General features: G+C 46.3%; 1 protein-coding gene across 4 annotated transcripts in view; it reads left to right on the top strand.

The window, feature by feature from the left end:
- The first annotated feature begins 11,028 nt into the window (after nt 1-11,028).
- The window catches only part of ASIC4 (acid sensing ion channel subunit family member 4), a 208,438-nt gene continuing 201,202 nt past the window's right edge, over nt 11,029-18,264 (top strand). For all 4 annotated transcript variants that reach the window (XM_079947133.1, XM_079947132.1, XM_079947136.1 and 1 more), the window contains exon 1: nt 11,029-11,676. In XM_079947133.1, the coding sequence (XP_079803259.1) occupies nt 11,044-11,676 (633 nt within the window). In that variant the 5' untranslated portion in view covers nt 11,029-11,043. The remainder of the gene's footprint in view (nt 11,677-18,264) is intronic.

Below are 18,264 nucleotides of genomic sequence, written 5' to 3'. Positions count from 1 at the left end.
TTTTGTTGTGGCGGTTCTGTTAACTGAGACTGTGTATGCATTGCTGTTTACTCTGGCTCCAGGGCGTTTTCACCGCTGGTGTTTGAAGCTGAGTGTGCATGATGTTAGCCACAATCCATATGTATGCTGTAGCTTCTTGAGAAATGCTCCTGTTTGACGTGTTTTTCCTCAAATCACCTTCCATCCAATTTAAAAACATAAGCCACAGTTAAGCTGAAGTGTGTACGTTTGGGACAGCTGTTGAACCTGTGCAGATGACAGCTTCACAAACAGAAGTTCTGTGGGAGGGTGCTTGCAGGTGTGGAGAAACAAACCAGGTGCTGTGTATCAGGTGATGACATCTTCGCCCAGACTGTGGTGTGTGTAGCAAAGTGCAAGTGTGACTTGAAACGCAACAGACAAGGAGGCGGGGGCTCACTGCATTTTAAGCTGCAGGTGTATACCCAGCAGCCTGATACAGGGTTGTATCCAATGAAGTCTTTCTGCAAGTACTTCCACCCTCAGGAGAGGGAGAGAAAGTCCTGTGGAGCAGGCAGAAGTCCTTGTGCTAACGGGACGGCTTTGTTAGATACAAGTCAACCAATTGATTTTGTCATATTAAAGAGTTTAAAATGTTCATAAATATTAATAAGAAATATTGATTCTGATGGCACAAGATTAGACCATGATTAACGTGTTCTCTCAGATCAGCTGATTATATAAACAAATCACTCACTCTTTTTTTCTTTTTCGGTGCCTTGTTTTTGGGTGTTGTCATTAAAATATACATATTATTATGGCTAAAGCCCTAGCTGGAAGTGGCCTGGGCTTCTCTGAACCTCTGAGAGGGCTTGCCTGAACAGCTTTAAAAATCCTCTACATTTTTGTGGTACTCTGGGGTTGTAGCCCATCCTGCACGGCTTTCTAACCACATGCAGGATTACAGCCTTTATGAACTCATTTATATTGCTGGCCTTCATCACTTTCAGGCTCTTTTCAGGCTTTCAGTTTCCAGCATGAAGAAATGCTAAACGTTTCCCATTTGTTGCAGAAAGTCCAGACATCTTCCCTCGAGGCGGCACTCCTGTTGCTGGAATATCACATTTCCCAAGCACTCAAGCCTTAATGTTTTTCAGTGGGAGCTTGTGGCTTTGTCCGCAGAGAGAGGACATCATTTGCAGCTACTGTATGGTGTGTTTCAGAGCAGAGGGTGGGGAAACCTGTGCCCCTCCCGGATGTTGCTATACTCTAACCCCCACCACCCGTAACCAGCATGGCCAATAGGCAGGGATTATGGAAACTGAAGCCCTGTAACTTCTGGAAGGCACCAGGTTCCCTACTGCTGTTTTAGCACATGAGAACTCCCTGTACAGGGCAGTAGCAGTCACCAAAAGGCCACACTCTGGCCTGGCCACTGCTGCAATGCCACATCATCTCATTACGCATTTGCTTTTATTTTATTTGAAGGTTGTGCATTCCTCTCTCCAGCATGGTGCACATTTGCCCTGATATATGTATATGCATATGCATATGTCAAGTAATGTGAGTGGCAATGAACTCTCCCCATCCATTACAACCAAACTGGATATTGGTCTATTGCCCTTGAAGGGGAAATAGCAGGACTACAGTGAAAGGACTAGTGCAGTTGAAACACACACTGATTAATGCAAGAAGAGGGCCCACCTAATTCATCATCCTGCTTCTACGCCAATGCCTCGGAAAAGCCTGTAAGTATGGCATGAAGGTAGCATACTTGTCATTTGGTATTCAGGGTTACACTACCTCTGGACCTGGAGGTTCCACTTAGCTAATAACTGTCATAGACCTGTGCTCCATTATTTTTAATAAGCCTTTTAAAAGCCCCCCGTTACCACTGTTTTCTGCTGTCACCATCAACAGTGATCATGGAGCCCAAGAAAGTAAAATCTCTCACTGCCTCCATTTCTTCCCCTTCTATTTGCCAGGAGATGATGGGACCAGTGGCCATGATCTTAGTTTTTTTGATGTTGAGCTTCAGACCATATTTTTCGCTCTCCTCTTTCATCCTCATTAAAAGGTTCTTTTATTCATCCTCACTTTCTGCCATCAAGGTTGTGTCATCGGCATATCTGAGGTTGTTGATATTTCTTCCGGCAATCTTAATTCCGGCTTGGGATTCATCCAGTCCAGCCTTTCGCATGATGAATTCTGCATATAAGTTTTATTACAGCAGTCTAATAGTACAAATGCAGCAACTGGTCCATGTGCTCTTACAAGGGAAAGAAGTAACAACAAAAAATGTAGTACAAGAGCAAGGGCACAAGGGTCAGGAATTCATGAGCAGCAGCTAAAAGATTGCACGGGCTCCCAACAAGTTTCCCTGCCTACCTGTCAAGGTTTTGAGCAGAGGCAGAGAAAGCTCAGTTATGTGCAAGAACTCCTATGGGAATTCCTGGTCTGCATTTCTCCTGGGATGATGAAGGGACAATCTCTCATCTCTTGATGCCCTGCCTCTCCCTGGGATCTTTGGGCACTCCTCCTGCCTTTCCCCAGCTGGCTGGACCCCTAAACCTCCCACAGAATCCATAGGATGGGAAGGCATGGCTTCTGGGTCTCAACCAACAGCCTTGGAGGAAATAACATATAATGGCTGAAAATTGCACTCCAGAGTTAAAACAGGTAGTTTTGATCATAGAATCATAGAGTTGGAAGAAAACATGATGGTTACCTAGTCCAACTCATTTCAGGAATCTTTTGCCCAATGTGGGGCTCAAACCCACCACCCTGAGATTAAGAATCTCATGCTGTACCGACTGAACTATCCCTTGAGACTATGATGGCGGCTCCCTGTTTTTCAACCCTTTTCCAAATAATTCCTAATGTTGTGTTTGCTTCCACCCCCAACACACACACATTAAAGCAACTAAAACCAGTAGGAGATGCACAATATTTGACAATCCTGCCCGCAGGCTTACAATCTAATTGAAGGTGGCACACATTAAGCGAAAGAACGCAAAAGGTAAAGAACGGTCAGCCCCAAGAAAAGATATTTGTCTTTGAGAGGTGCTGGGAAATTATATTAGAGGAAGGTAGTCCGATATAGGAAAGCTTTCTAATGGAAGGGTGCTGAGAGACAGGGGGGCATTGATGGGGCACAGAGGCAATAATGAGGCTTAAGTAAAAGATTGACATTTGGCTTGTCAGTAGAGCAAAGAACCCGGGCAGGAGCACAGAGCAGTGTTTGAATCATGGAGGAGAAGGCAGGGAGGCCTGTGCAAAAATCCTCAACACTCACCTTCCACCCAACCCCACATCATGTCCTCCTGTAGCCTTCTGAAAATAGGAGTTAACATGGTGGACTGGGGCCTCCTCTGCTCCCCACTTAATTCAAGCACTGGCAGAAGAAGAACCAGGGTGGGGTGGGGTTTGAAAAGTAGAGGGACGAGATCTCATTTGATCACCTGGACAAAGACTTAGAAGCGGAAAATTTCACAAACAAACTCTGTAAAAAAATGTTGCTTTTTGTTGGTTTCAGTCAATCTTGTGGCATGCATACTAATTTCACTAGGTACCCTCCTGTGCCAGCATTAAGTGGAAGGGCAACGATTCCCTCTTCATTATATAATTATGCATACTTCAATCATATCCCTTCCTTTTGGTCTGTTTACCAAGTTGCCATGCTAAATTACTTTGTTCTTGTGTGGATGGAAAATCGATTCATATACCACACTTGTCCATATGTCTGTGTTTGTGTGCTTGTGTACTCACCTTCCCCACCAGATTTTTGAAATGGGGTGACACAAGCTACACAGAACATTCAGTATGGATGCCTATAGATTTATATGCACCCCCCTCCCCAACTGTTTTGAATAGTTTTTTACCTTTTCCTACTATTTCTTACTAGTTCTGTTTCCACTTTCAATGGCAGAAGCATATTATGCTGACGTCTTGCAGGAGCTATCCATTAATAATAAGAACTCTCCCTACCCCATGGGCCCAAAAGCATCCTCCGCCATATGCCATTTTCAATTAAGGGTGCACTGATTTGTTTCCTAAGGATACAATTTTTGTTTTTGGCAGGTGGAGGGCATCCAGAAAACAATAGTAGTTTGAAGGGAGGGTGAACTATGCAAAAGTCAGTTAGGAAAGCACTGCTTCCATTAGCCGTTTTCTCCAGAATAGTTTGCTTACTCAGTTTTTACAAATAATCAAGATGAGATCATTGCCAAACTGTTGCACAATGCTTGCTTTCTGTGTTGACCAACCTTTTTTCAGACTCAGTGGGTTTTTAGAAAAATGTAAAATGCAATCACTGTGCCAGCCTGTCTGGGGACTGACACAGCACTAGTGAGGCTTCTCCCAGCTACTGGCCCTTTAATTGAGGAGTGGGAAACCTCAAGCCAAAGGCTTTTCTGTCTGGCCCTTGAGGTGTTCCCCAGGCAGCATTCATCACCCATGAGGCCACAATCCTTCTCCTCAGGCCACACGCTGTGCTGGCCCTGCTTTGCACCTTCTTTGACTGTGTTTGCCTAGCTGGTATGTGCCCTTGAGCCCCAATCATGCTTCTTGTTTGCCTAGGCCCTAGAAAAAGGAAAGAAGGTGTGTGTATAAAATAGCCAACTGCACAAATGTAAAATTCGCATTTGTTGCATCATTCCATTTGTTGTCTCTGGTTCCACCCACCACTGACATGTGGCCCCCATAAGGTTATCAGGAAGCGACTGAAAAAGTTCCGCACTCCTGCTGTCATTAATCAGTTCCTCATACCTTCCAGCCACAAGCTGCTCTTCAGTTTCTTACCTGTAGCCAGAGCAATCTCATTGGTTGGATGATGATGATGATGTTAATAAATTATTTATAAATAATACAAAATTATATATTATATATTCATATTAGTAGTTTAGTTTTATTTTATTTTATTTTACAAGCAAACAAAAATTGGGGTGGTGGTGATTATGCTTACTTCCAGACATTGGCCAGAGGAGGAGGAGGATCTGTGGGAAACCCTTGAGAGACTGCAGCCCTTCCCACCTGCACAAAACATAATGGGCAAGGGAAAGACCAGCCTGACCTCAGCCATTGGCTACAGAAGCAGCAGTTGCAGGGGAAAGAATACTTGCTGGCAACAGCCACTTACCCCTGGGACTTTAGGAATTTGAGGAAGCCTAATCTGCTTCCAGCCAGGGGGGTGAAGGGTCCTGGGTCAGGAACAACTGCCTTGCTCTGTCGTTGTCAAATCGGCCTCCCTCCCCGTCTTTCCTCTCCACCCTACTCTTTTGTATGCCTTCTTAAGTTTGTAATCTTGAGGGCACGACCTCTTTTTGTAGAAGGGAGAGAATTGCTGTGAACTGCTTGGGGAGATGATATCTGTCTGAAAAGTAGAGTATAATACAGTAAATAAGTAGATATTAAGGGCTGTGTAGAGCCACCATTATAATTCTGCTTCCAGCTGATTGCAGAAAAGCAACACCCTCAACCTCTCTGAAGAGCCTTAAGACTGTGTTCACCTTCCTGGATTACGATGCAACGAGGGCATTCTTTCTTTCAATTTGGATTGAAGCTGGTTTGGGGGGGAAAGCACATCCAAGTACAGTATTTCCTTTAAAAAGTGCAGGATAAATATGGATTGTGGCTAACATCACATGTACACTGCCTCCCGAACCAGTGCTGGGTGTGCACTGGTTGCAGAGTGCACTGAACAGGAGTGTAGAAGCACTGGAATATGATAATGGCAATTCAGGGGGAAGTCTTGAGGCTGTAAGAATAGAATGACACAATGATTTATTTGTTTTATGTAAAACATTTCTACACTGCCCTTCAGCAGTGTTTCCAGGGCAGTTTACGAAAATGAGATGAAATACAAATAAAACATGCGTCCCTCCTTAAAGCTGCAATCCTGAACGCATGTATTAGGGAGTCAGCCTCATTAACTTCAGTGGGACTTGCTTCTGAGAAAATATGCATAGGAGTGTGCTGCAGATCTACCGTACTTTCAAGATCAGCAAATGAGCACTGATCATTCTTTCTTGCACACTTTAGAGAAGCAGATACATTACGTGTTTAGTAGTTCCAACTATGTTATACTTTTGGTGAAATGATCACACAATACTTTTCTTTTAGCTGTTTTCAGAACTAACCATTAATTTGGATTCTGGAATTTGCACTGGGTTTAGTAGAGCCTTAGAGTTATAGGTCAGTTATGCCTATGTTATTTTGATTATCTTTCTACTTCTGTGCAAGCCAGCTGCCAATGGTTTGGGCAGCGTACCCATCAACCTCTGCTCTGCATGCACACATGCACACACTTTCACCCTACTCATTCATGCACACACACACACACTCCATAAGCATGTGCTTGCTTATCTTCTTAGTAAATAAACAAAAATAACCAACCTACACCTCTTGACCTCTTGTCAAGGTTATTTATTGTATTTTGTAACCCGCTGTGTCCTTCTGAGGAAGCAAGAAAGAGCTGGGACCTGCTGGAGAAGGGTGGGTTATAAGAATAATAATCAATGCTTTTTCCTGGGGGGGGGGGATGCAGGGGTATGCATACTCCTAAACATTTTTTGAATCTTTCTACTTTTGTCCATTTACTGTATTTATTTTTCCCAATGTGAACTTTAAATGGTGATTTTCTTGAGTCAAAATGAGAGTAACCCTAAACATTTTTTTAAAGAAAAAACTACTACTAATACTACTACTAATACTAATAATAATAATGAGTTCTGCATGAAGTGACTAGGAGACAGAGTAGGCTAGATGGCACTGACATGGTGAAAATCTGTACCTAACTGCCTGCACTGATTGTTTCTTGTGACTAGTGCTGCAACATGCATTCTTTCGATCCCTCAGTTGTCTAAGTCCCAACCAGTGGCTAAACGAGAAGGATGGAGCTAAGTTTGGGTTTGATTTGTATGTATGTGTTGAAAGAGAGGAAACCTTTAGAAGAATCCTTGTAACAAACAAGTTGCGCAGGTGCATCTCCCATCAGGGCTCTGCTGACCAAAGAACAAGAAAAGCTGCAGCGACGTGAGGACTGGGCTCCACTTTGCAGCACACAGTGCTGCAAAGTATCCCTGAATGGCCTATGCTAAAAGGACAGTGTGGAGGGCAAGAAGATTGCCTGAGTGTACTGATGGGAGCCTCTCACACTTTCTCCCATGTGTTGGTCTCCTGTGATTGCTCTATATCACTACCTCTAGGGTCAGAGGCAGTGGGCTGGGAATCACAAGTGGGGAGAGCTGTGTTGCACTCAGGTCCTTCCTGTGGGTTTCCCATATGCACTTGGTTGGCCACTGTGGAAATGGGCTTCTGGAATAGATAGGCCTGTGACCTGACCTGGTTCAGCAGGGCTCTTCTCATGTTTCTTAAGATAGTTAAGAGGAAGCCGTGCGGTGTGCCCAGGCAAAAGCCGTTCTTTCTTATCAGTCAAGTGCTAGGCCAAGGTGAGTGTCGGCTGCACAGTCTCTTCTGGTGGAGTCTCCTGGCTCGTCTGCCGGTGCCGACACTCTCACTGCTCCAGCGACACAACACAGCACCTGGCTCGTCTCCAAGTGCAATGATACCGGATTATGAGCTAGCTGTTACAAACGAGCCAGTAATTATCATAATCTGGTAATTGAGAAAAATCTAATTATGCAAAGCTAATGGATTTAAAGCCTTGCTTGAAAGTGTGTGCCTCTATGTGTGTGTGTGTGTGGAGAGAGAGAGAGATGGGGAGGTGGATCACGCTGAATCTGAGCATTGCTATCTGGGAGCCTGTGTCTAACGGAGGAGGCTCATTTCCCCATACCAAAGAAGTTACCATCTGCTCAGGGGTAACAATGGGTCTTCTTCATCAGCTTTCTCAAGCAGTCCTGGGGGGGGGGTCGAAGGATGGGAGGACATAATTCCTTTCAAAGGTGTATATGGGAAGCAATTCATAAGACAGCATGGTCAGTCCTAATCCTCTTGCAACCCCCCATAAGTTGTTAGTAATTGAATCACCCATCCACACCCTCATCCCCAGAACGTGAGTGTGACTGAGCAGCAGGTTAAACTGTGGCCAAAGGGAGTATGGGAAGGTGAGACACAGTTATTGAAAACAGCGTCTGTGAACAGTGGTACTGTATTAGGGCAGAAGTCCAGGCTACCACTCAGCCCACTCAGCAGGAGGGCTCCCAAACACAGCTGAATATTTGAACATTTGAAAGTGTGAAGTAGTAGACATTGCCATCTAAAAAAAGGGAAGCCCCTCTGCCCTCCAATACGACCATTGCATCCATTATCTAAAGCAGGCCCTTGGACTCCAACTCCCATCAGCCCCAGCCAGTAAGACCAATCACCAAGGATAATGGGAACTGAAGTCCCTCAACATCTGGAAGATCACAGGTTCCCCATCCCTGGTCTAAAATTCCCTCACTGAAGCACTGTCAGTGAAGTGGGTGTATGGTTGGCAGAACGGGCAAATGGTGTGGGGACAGTGACTGGCACCCTTGAGTGTGGGGGGGGGGGATGACTCCTGAAATTGCAGCCCTTGTCCAGCCCTGCCTCTCTCCCAGGAGACTGCATTAAAGGATCCAGGTAAATCTGGCTTTCTCCCTGATCAGCCTCAGCATGCCTGCACTGTATAATTCTATCTCTGTTTAAATACTTTTCCTCTCAAAAGCTTTTAGCCGTTCTTTCCCATCTCTCTCCTAGGAGACGTTCCTTTACCCCCCACCAGCTCCTAGTTCAAATCAATTACCTTTCACCCATCAAGTGAAAGCTTGTTTGTTCATTCAATTACGGTATATGTCTAGTCCACTGTGAACTAAATCAAATATTCATGCCTTCTACTTTCCTTTATAATCTCCATACTCTGAGTAAGATTCCCAGGTTCATACCCTCATTTCCTGGACCCTCTAATCTGATGCAGTGAGACATGTGTTTGGGGCTGTTGGCAACCCACCCTTTCACTTTTTAACCATCATCATATGCATAGTAGACTGTCCAGAGCAGACTTTGGCCTCTAGATGTTTTGGTGTGCAACTTCCATCAACCTGGGCTGGTGTAGAGGTCACATCTAGAGGGCACAGGGTTGGCAAACGCTGATCCAATGAATCTGGATTTCTCTCCGAAGCATTTTAAACCCTGCTGTGATTACTCCCAAACCCCTTCCCTCCCCTTTTTTTTTTAAGAGAGAGCCCTGCCCAGGCATTCCCTAGTCACCATAACTGTGGCTGTCAGTTTGAATGAGCATGCATTAATCTGCAACAGTTAGAAGGGATTTCTTCATGTCTAAAATTGAGGGACTGAATCTATTTCACCCCCAAGCTTGAAAGCATCTGTCCACAGCAGCCTATACTTACCCATATATGTTTTCATGCCTTTCTTAAACCTTAACACAGGCCACATATTGACCTCGGCCCCATCTGCACTATACATTAAAGAAATATGCTGCCACTTTAAACTGTCATGGCTTACCCCAAAAGAATCCTGGGAACTGTTGTTATGTAAGGGTGCTGAGAGTTGTTAGGAGACCCTTACCCCTCTCACAGAAGTACAGATTGCAGAGTTCCTTGGAAAGAGGGATTGACTGTTAAACCACTCTTGAGAATTGTAACTCTTTGTAGGGGGGAATAGGTGCCTTCTGACAATTCAGCAAACCACAGTTCCCAGGATTCTTCGTGTGTGTGGGTGTGTGAAACTATGACTTTTTAAAGGCAGGATTCAGCTTTAAATGTATAATGCAGCTGGGGCCCTAGAAAGGCTGCTCTCCTGACACTTTTCCACAGGGGCTGCTATGAACAGGGCTATAAGCTGCCTAAGTTCTGAAGAGGTCAGTGGGTGGGCATGGATGTGCTTAAGGGGACAACTTCAGAACTTCAGGGTGTAATTTGTAGAGTTGTGCCATTCACCTGAGTCCTGGCCTGCTCATTAGAATCCCTCAGGCTGATGCTCATAGCCCTAAGGGTAGGTAGGGCTCACACAGAAGTTTTATTTTTAGGTATTTATAACATTTCATTTACAAATTCCTTCCCAGGAAACATCCCAAAGTGATTTAGCAAAAACATGTATAAGAACAATTTGAAATGTTAGTTCAAAAGCAGACTGGAATAATAATAATAAAAACTCTACTTAAAATGCTTGTTGAAAAGACTAAGGTCTTCAGTGAGCCTAAGAGACAACAGAGGTGGTACATGTCTGGCATGTAACAGGAAGGAGTTTCAAAGGGCAGGTGTAGCCACACTAAAGGTCTAATTCTGACATCCTAGGGAGGGGACCTTCTGGTGAGATGGCATCAGCAGGAGGCCTTCTTTTGCAGAGCACAGTGATCATTTGGGTATCTAAGGGGTGAGACGATGTTTTGGGCATCCTCACCTCAAGCTGTATAAGGCTTTGTATATCAATACCAGAATCCTGAACTTTGTGTTGTAGCTGATTGACAGCCAGTGCAATCATTTCAGTTGCAGCACAACATGGTGGCGACATTCTGCCCCATGAGCTGCTGCATTTTGCCTGCAGGGCCACCTTGGTTGGTTGGTCCCAACTCCTTCCTGATTATGGGCATATGGCCCAGGAGGCCATTACCTTTCCCCCTTCCAACTCAAGTATTTATTTTCCATTATACACAACCACACTGAAAGAAGCAGAACGACCTAGCCCTCCATTCTCCCTGCTGGACTGTTCTTCAAGGGCTGGATATGTTTGCTTACCTGCCCTGTTCACTAAGTGCTGTAGTGAATCAATGATGCCTCAGGCTAATTAGCAGCCCCAGTCCCAGGAGACAGAGATGGACTCAGCCTGCGGTTTGCGAGGGACGCATTTGCTCCCCCTCATCTGGCACAGGCTCTTCCGGGATCCGGCAGTGCTAATTGCCCTGGATGAACATGTTTACTGTCTTTCAGCTCCCAGGAGGGGCCCTAGGCAAGGCATGAGGCCAAGCTCCTCCCCACCCCGTGGCTGTTAATACTACGCTGCTGTAAGTGAGCCCTGTTGTTAGACAGAGAGGGCCGCTTCAACACTCAACAGCCCATCCAAACTCCAGAGTTTTCTGATTCTTAACTGCATGCCTTTGAGGGGCTTGTACCTATCCTTTATTTTAAAGAGGGCACTGCAAGTATGCCAGGGCCTACATGGACAGAGGAGATACCCTCCTGGCACAGTTGCTCCCCTCTGCCCAAAGCAGTCCGGCATACTGAGGTGGTTTCCCATGTGGTACACCCACCCACTTCTGCCCCCAGCCTGGAAGAGTTTGCCAGGAGTTCAACGCTCCATGGCATCAGCCACATCTTCCGCCATGGGTGCAACACAGGCCGCAAATTTCTGTGGATCGTGGCCTTCCTGGGCTCCCTTGGCTTCCTCATCCACGTCTATGCAGACCGAGTGGATTTCTACTTTCAGTATCCTCACGACACCACGCTGGAAGAAGAGACCCTCCCCAGTCTGACTTTCCCAGCGATCACCATCTGCAATCTCAACCCTCTTCGCTTTTCCCAACTCTCTGGCCATGACCTCTACTGGGCTGGAGAGTACCTGGGCTTCCTGGATGGCGATGACAAGATTGCTGTGTCCAAGGGTGAGGACGGGGACATTCGGGAGGTGCTAAGTAAGAAGCTAATGCAGAGCAAGGGGGAAAGGAACCTCCCGTTCAACTTCACGGAGCTCCATGACCGCGCTGGGCACCAGATGGACCAGATGCTGGTTCTGTGCAGCTTCGGCAATGAGTCGTGCAATGCCAGTGACTTCGAAACAGTGAGTCTACTGCCACATCGCTGGTCTGTTGAGGATAGTGGGAACACCTCATGGTGATCATGGAATGGGTAGCATGGGTTCTTAGCTAAGCAAGGGACAAGCAAATAACTGGTAATTCTGTTCCTTCTCTTAAATCAGGGCTGAGGAACTTGTGGCCTGCCCAGTGTTGCCGTACAACAACTCCTATCATCCCTGACCATTGGCCGTGCAAGCTAGGGCAGGTGAGAGTTGGAAGGGCCACAGCTTCCTCATCACTGTATTGAGAGGAGAATTTGATCCACACCAAACCTTTCAAATGACTGAAATGCCATATTTAGGCCAAGCTCTTTTTAAAAAGCTCACTAGTCTCTCCTAGGCCAGTGCTCCTCTCACAAACCGGAACTAAGTTCTCTTGTTAACCCTTGTTTGTGTTCTCTGTAGCCTGTGGCCATTGCGGGGATCAGGCACATTTCCCTATAATCGCTAGCTAATGAAACATGCCGGACTCTAGTCACTCTGAGGTTGTATCTTTAAAGTGTTCTTCCAGTGCCAGGGGGTAATCATGCAGATCACTTCTGCCTCCCATTTCCTTTTGGCTACATAGATATTGCTGTTTAGGATTTCACTCAGAAAAGGCTTCAAAACCTCAGATTTCTACATCTCATCGGTGTCCCTGACCCTGGGCTTAGAGAGAACCTGCATTACTTTTCTCATCTCACTGGGAAACAATATTTGATGCTGCAAGTCATTCTTTGGGTAGGGGGTTGTGAAGAGTTGTTCTAGTATGACAATGAATCTGAACATTCTTGGATCCTGGTTCTGTTCACAGTGATAGGCAATAACAGCAGAGCGGCAGGGAGTGGGGTTTGTGTTTGGTTTTCAGTAATGGGCTTTGTAGTAGTGGGAAGAATAGACTGCTTTGGCTGGGATGAGCCAAGGGTCCTGTGTGTTGATGTGGGAAGAAACTTCATGGCATGCTTAGATACTCCAGGCTATACACTGTGAGCAAAGTCTTTTTTCAGAGTTTGGGCCCACAGATTGTGGGGAACCACTTCCTTTCATCCTAGCGAAACAATTAGCCACCCAGAGTCACTGGGAAAACCCAGCCAGATGGGTGGGGTATAAATAATAAATTCTTATTATTACATTATTATTATTAACTAAATCTGGAAAGGGTTCAAACTCATTTGGGATCCTAAAACTGAGAATCTTCAGCTCCATGACTTCGCAAGAGATCTAGGGAAGGGGATGCTGTGCTTCATGCCCTAGCATCAGCCTTCCAGCTACTAAGACAAGGGGTGGGAAACCTTTTTTCAGCTTAATGGCCACATTTAGGGGTATGATTTGCTGGTGATGCAAAGGGCCAGAGTAAAAAAACGGGCAGAACAATACATATGACTTCCTTTTGGACAGTAGACTACGGCTGTGTACACCCTATGCCTTAAAAACACATGCAAACGACGTTTCACCCCTCAAATTCTGGGCACTGTAGTTTACTGCTCACCATCCAAAGTGGCAGGTAAAAGGCAATATTATTCAAGCAATATTATTATTGCTGAGCCACCCGCTCCAGAAAGAAGGGCAAGAAGCCCAAGGAAGTAGTCCTGGGTGTGATCGGTCTCCTTGCCTTGTCCGCCTCTTCTACCTGGGTTGGCCCTGGGAGCTCCTCATTGCCACCTCCTCATTGCCACCCTTAGTGTTGACACTGGAGCGAGGAAGTGTCTGTGTTCCTTTGGATAAATGGTAGGTGTCTGCCTCCTGCTATCTTCCTTCCCATTTGGATGAGACTCTCCCCCCCCCCCATAAAATGGAATTAAGTTCTCTCTCTCTCTCTCTCTCTCTCTCTCTGTGTGTGTGTGTGTGTGTGTGTGTGTGGAGAAGGACTTGATCTGGCCCTGCAGGCAGCCACAGCCTGCTGCAAAACAGCCGTTTCATTATCTCTGCTTGCAAAATCAAGAATGCTTTGGAAGGTGCAAATCTCTGCCAGCATCCGCCAGCCCCCTTCCCAGCTTCCTGCCAATCAGCACTCCAGGTCAGTTAGGCACCACTGGTATGGATTGTGGCATAGCCTCCTTGGCCATTTCTATTGCACACCCCTTCATTTTGGGTTTGGTGTATATAGATACACCTTTAAAATGGGTTCACACTTTTTTCTTCTGTTACAACATAGTTAGTAGATGTGCTTAACTAATCAAATGAAAGTCTCTGACGTCCGTCTTGTGCTAACCCCCAGTCTTCAGGTGAATGTTCTACTTTTTTTCTTTAAAGCACAGCATGAACATTTAGTCAGGGAAACAATTTTTTGACGTTTTGCTGTTTGTTTGTTTGTTTGTTTGCTTGCTTGCTTGCTTGCTTGCTTGCTTGCTTGCTTGCTTCTAAGGAAAAATCAATTATAAAAAGAGTTTCAAAGCTGTTTCAGGGAGGAGGGGCAGTGGGTTTGTGACATCACAAGGCCAACCAATCCACTCTGTTCACGGCCAGATTCTTCTGGAAAGTGGCTGAGATCAATCCGAGTCAAGGAAATGTACTTTTATATTATACAATATGATATGCAAACTTCGACAGCAAGTTGACCACTCAAATATGCAGTTTTTGAGTTGGATGTGGACACTGGCTGGGTCAGATTGAGATAGCACCAGATCACCCTGGGTCAGCCCACCCAGGTCAATCCAGGGCTGTCAGAAGGTGGAACAGCTGGGCAGGGGGAGAGAGGAAGTAGAGGAAGGCAGCCTCTACAGTTTTAAAGAACAACATGGGACTGTTTGCAAAAGGGCTTTTAAAAAGCTCCACACTGTGCTTTGGCTGTGCATGGCTGTTCTCAGCAAGGGAACACACACACAACCCTAAAGTTTGACTATCCGCTTGTATTCTTCTTGCAAAGTACTGACAGTCTGGAGGCACCCTGAAGGGGTAGGAGACATTCTTAAGGGCAGGTAGAGGATGTGGTTCTCAGATCCTATCTACATATAGAATGGAACATCGTCTATCCTGACACTGGGGGCCAGTCGGGCTAGGGTGTGGTTGTGACTGTTTTGTGTGAATGTGTCTTTAAATGGTACATGCCAGTTGCCTCTTTTCTAGACATCAGGGTGCAATTGTTGTTCTTCAGGGTAACCTTTGTGAGCTACAAATCAGGGGCTTGAGCACTTGGCAAATGGCAGGGATCTGGCAGATCCTAGGAGGGCCTGGTGACATGGGTGCATATGAATGTGGCCAACTAAGTGTTGGAAATGTTGCAACTCAGCTTGTTGAGGGATTTGCATGGGATTGAAGCAGGAAGAAAAGTGATTATCTGAGATTCCTAAATTGCCTCACTGTCCTTTTATCTCTATGCTGACCTTTCCTTGATGCTAGACTGATATTTTCAGGTTGCAGCACTTGCTTCCTGCCTCTCTTACTCTTCTCTCTCTGACTTTCTTTGAGAGAGGTCATCTTGCGATGTATCTCTGCTAAGTGCAAGGACCAAGCAGGACTCCATTGCATCTCAAACTTAGCTGTAACTAATAACTCTTTTCTATTCTAGTATGCATATCCTGTAATAAACTTAAGCTTTCTTATTTTCCATACCAACTGTCTCTGTGTGTGATTGCAACTAAAGTAAGCCTGCTCTGCCAGCAAGGATTCAATACACAGACAGCTTTCAAGCTGTGTGCTAACTCTGCAAAGTAATTCAGCAGTGAGGGCAGGCAGAAATCTTCTCTTCTCTTCCCTCCCTCTCTCTCTCTCCCCCCCCCCCCCGCCTATCTCTTAAAGGGCTAATTTGGGGCTGGTACAGCACTTTCAACTGCATGGGGATTTTTTTTTACCCCTAAACAGAACAGGCATGTTATCTCTCCTCCCCTGCAGTCCATTCTACACTTTGCCTGAATTTAGGGCTGTTTTTTCTATATACTGACTCATTCATATCGAAATTTGGATCTCATTCAGGTATGGGTTTAAGCTGGGTTTGAAGGGTTAAGCTGGAATGGAAGCTTTGGTCACTTTTCCCTGTGAAGGGAGCTCTTGCTCCTCAGTCTTGGCGGCTGCGATGACTGTGAGCTTTCCTTGGGGCCATGATCTAGGGTCATCAAGTCCAGGATCTTGCACCTTTAAGAATGCCCCCAGCTCTGGCTTTCCTTCATCACACAGATCATGGGGTGGGGTGTGGGTGTGCGCAGTGTGTATGCATGAGAGCCCTGTTTCCCAGGTTCTGGGAAAGACATATGGCAAGACTCGTTGCTGGGTAGTGGAGACAGCGGCTGCTGCAAGCCGAAACTCAGAGCCCTTGTGGCTGGTGGCTGCTGTGTGCTCAGTGGCTCGGAGCTATGCACAGGAAGAGCCTTAATTCAGTGTGACGGCTCCACTCATTGCGATAATGAGAACAAAGTGAGGCTGCCGTGTGGTACAGTGCACAGGTGTCAGCCGGCTGGCGCTCATTGCATCCCAGTGCTTCAGAGGCAAAGCAAAGGCTGTGGTGTGTGTAAGGGGCGATCAGCAGTTATTTTGGGCGATCAGCATCTAAGGCAGGAATCATCCTCTGAAAAACAATTGGTCTTTAAGCCAGGAGGACCCCGGGATAACACCACCAGCTATAATGTTTTCCTAAGGGCTCAGCTACAAGGAATCTGGTGTGCTCAGGCTGACAGGCATGATTCAGCTGGCACTGACTCTGAGTCCTGGCACAAAAGGGAACAGTGCCATCAGACCCCTGACGCACAGCGTACCCCATGTTGCCACTTCAGCACTGACCCAGATGGAACCCCTCAGCACGTCGCAAACCTGTTGATGCCACATCCATATTCACGCATGCGGGTGCTGCCTTTCTCACAGCATTAGTCCAGGAACATTTCCGGGATGGAGCCGCAGAGAACTTGCCAGCTTGATGGTGCTACTGCCAAATATGAAAGAAAAGGGCACTGCCTGTTGCTTCCAAGTCTGACTTGGTGGGACACACATCAGAAGGTGGAAATTGGGGGGGGGGGGTTTGAACATGAAAGTGTCCTTATGAACTTCCAGTGCCTGTGGAAAGCAACACTTGCTTATACATCTTGCTGCCAGGAATGGTGTATTTTCATGTCAGCCCCTCTCCTGCCCCCTTTGCCCCACAACTAGGCACCTGTCAGGCTGCTAGGAAAGTGACCCTCTTCCCTTCACCACTGGCTTCCCAGAGAAGCTGCCAGGGCAGGAGGAAAAAGGAGGAAGGGCCCCTGCTCAAAGTGCGTAATAACCGAGAAAGGAGTCCCACATTCTGCCCCCTCCTCTGCCTGCCTTTCCAGAGTCAATGGGGCGAGGATTATGAGCCATAAAGCTAGTGATCAATGGATGCTGATGGGAATGTTTCCGGTGAATAAAGCTGGCACCTGGGAGAAAGGAATGGCTCTGTTTCTCTCTCTCTCTCTCTCTCTCTCTCTCTCTCTCTCTCACACACACACACACACACACACACACACACACAGAGCACCATTTCACTAAGGGAAGGTGGAATATGGCATGGCTGGTGGGTATTGCAGGGTTAGACCACAGGAGGGTAGAAGCATGGAAGGCCTTTGCAATGGAGACCTATGGAGGAAATGGAGGAAAGAATGTAAGTAATATGATTTATCCTGCTGAGGTGCTCTGGTACCACGGGTCAAAATAAAGGTGATTGCCACACAGCATAGGAAACCTGCCACACTGAATGCAATTTGCTAAAATAGATCCCTCTGGGACATTGTGCTTGAAGTGTCTTTGGAGCAACTTCCTAGAGAATGCCTGTGTGGGACATTCCTCATGCCCCAGGCCTGTATACCTCTGGCTAGCAGACAAAGAAGGTCTGATGTGGCAAGGGGATTCTCCACATCTGCTATGCAGAGAAGTGTGGAGGACATGATGGGTTGTGTGTGGCTAATGGCTGGGTAGTTGAAGTAAACTGGTCAGCTTTGTGGAGCCTTGGCCATGTAGAAACAGGGGTCCATATATCTTGGCCCACATGATCCTGAAAAACATTCCCTCCTGTTGACAGTTCAGAGGCGTGATTCCACATAATCCAGTCTATAGTCTGTGACATTGCTCTGTGTAAAACTTAAGCTGAAAAAAGTGAAGGCTTATGCCACAATAAATCTGCTATCCTTTAAGAGGGCACAAAACTCTTTGTCGGTTTGGTTCAGCTGGTGTTGAATGGGAAGCAAATCCCCAGCCACTTGGGCCTCACAGTCGTAAACGCAGTCCCCAGTTAGGGTGGTGGAGGTGATAGCAAGGCAAGCGGGAAGGCTGATTGAAGGGGGCTCTTTGAGGAAGGGTTTTATCTCAGGTTGGTGACAGTTAGATACCTTGGAGAGTGGTGACATGCTTTATGTCCTTCATAAAAGCAACAAGGGCACCTGTGTTTTTGTGTTTGTGACACCTTAAAAGCTAACAAATTTATTGTGTCAGAGGCTTTGGTAGTCCGGAGCCCATTTCAGCAGCTTCGTGAAGCACTACCTGCAGTGGACAGTTTTCACCTCTCTCTCTCTCTCCACACATTTACATGGATCCAGACAGATGCATTGGGACAGTGACATTACAGACTGAAGCTGGAAGGCCCAGCAGTGTTTGAGGGGGGTTGTCAATTCAGAGCAAACCCAAAATGGGATCCACAAACAGAGTGAAAAG

The sequence above is a fragment of the Podarcis cretensis genome (genome assembly GCF_951804945.1).
Source record: "Podarcis cretensis genome assembly, chromosome: 1".
In the NCBI taxonomy this organism is placed as follows: domain Eukaryota; kingdom Metazoa; phylum Chordata; class Lepidosauria; order Squamata; family Lacertidae; genus Podarcis; species Podarcis cretensis.
Note: the sequence above shows the minus strand (reverse complement) of the source record. Positions and strands in the feature narration are given on the sequence as shown.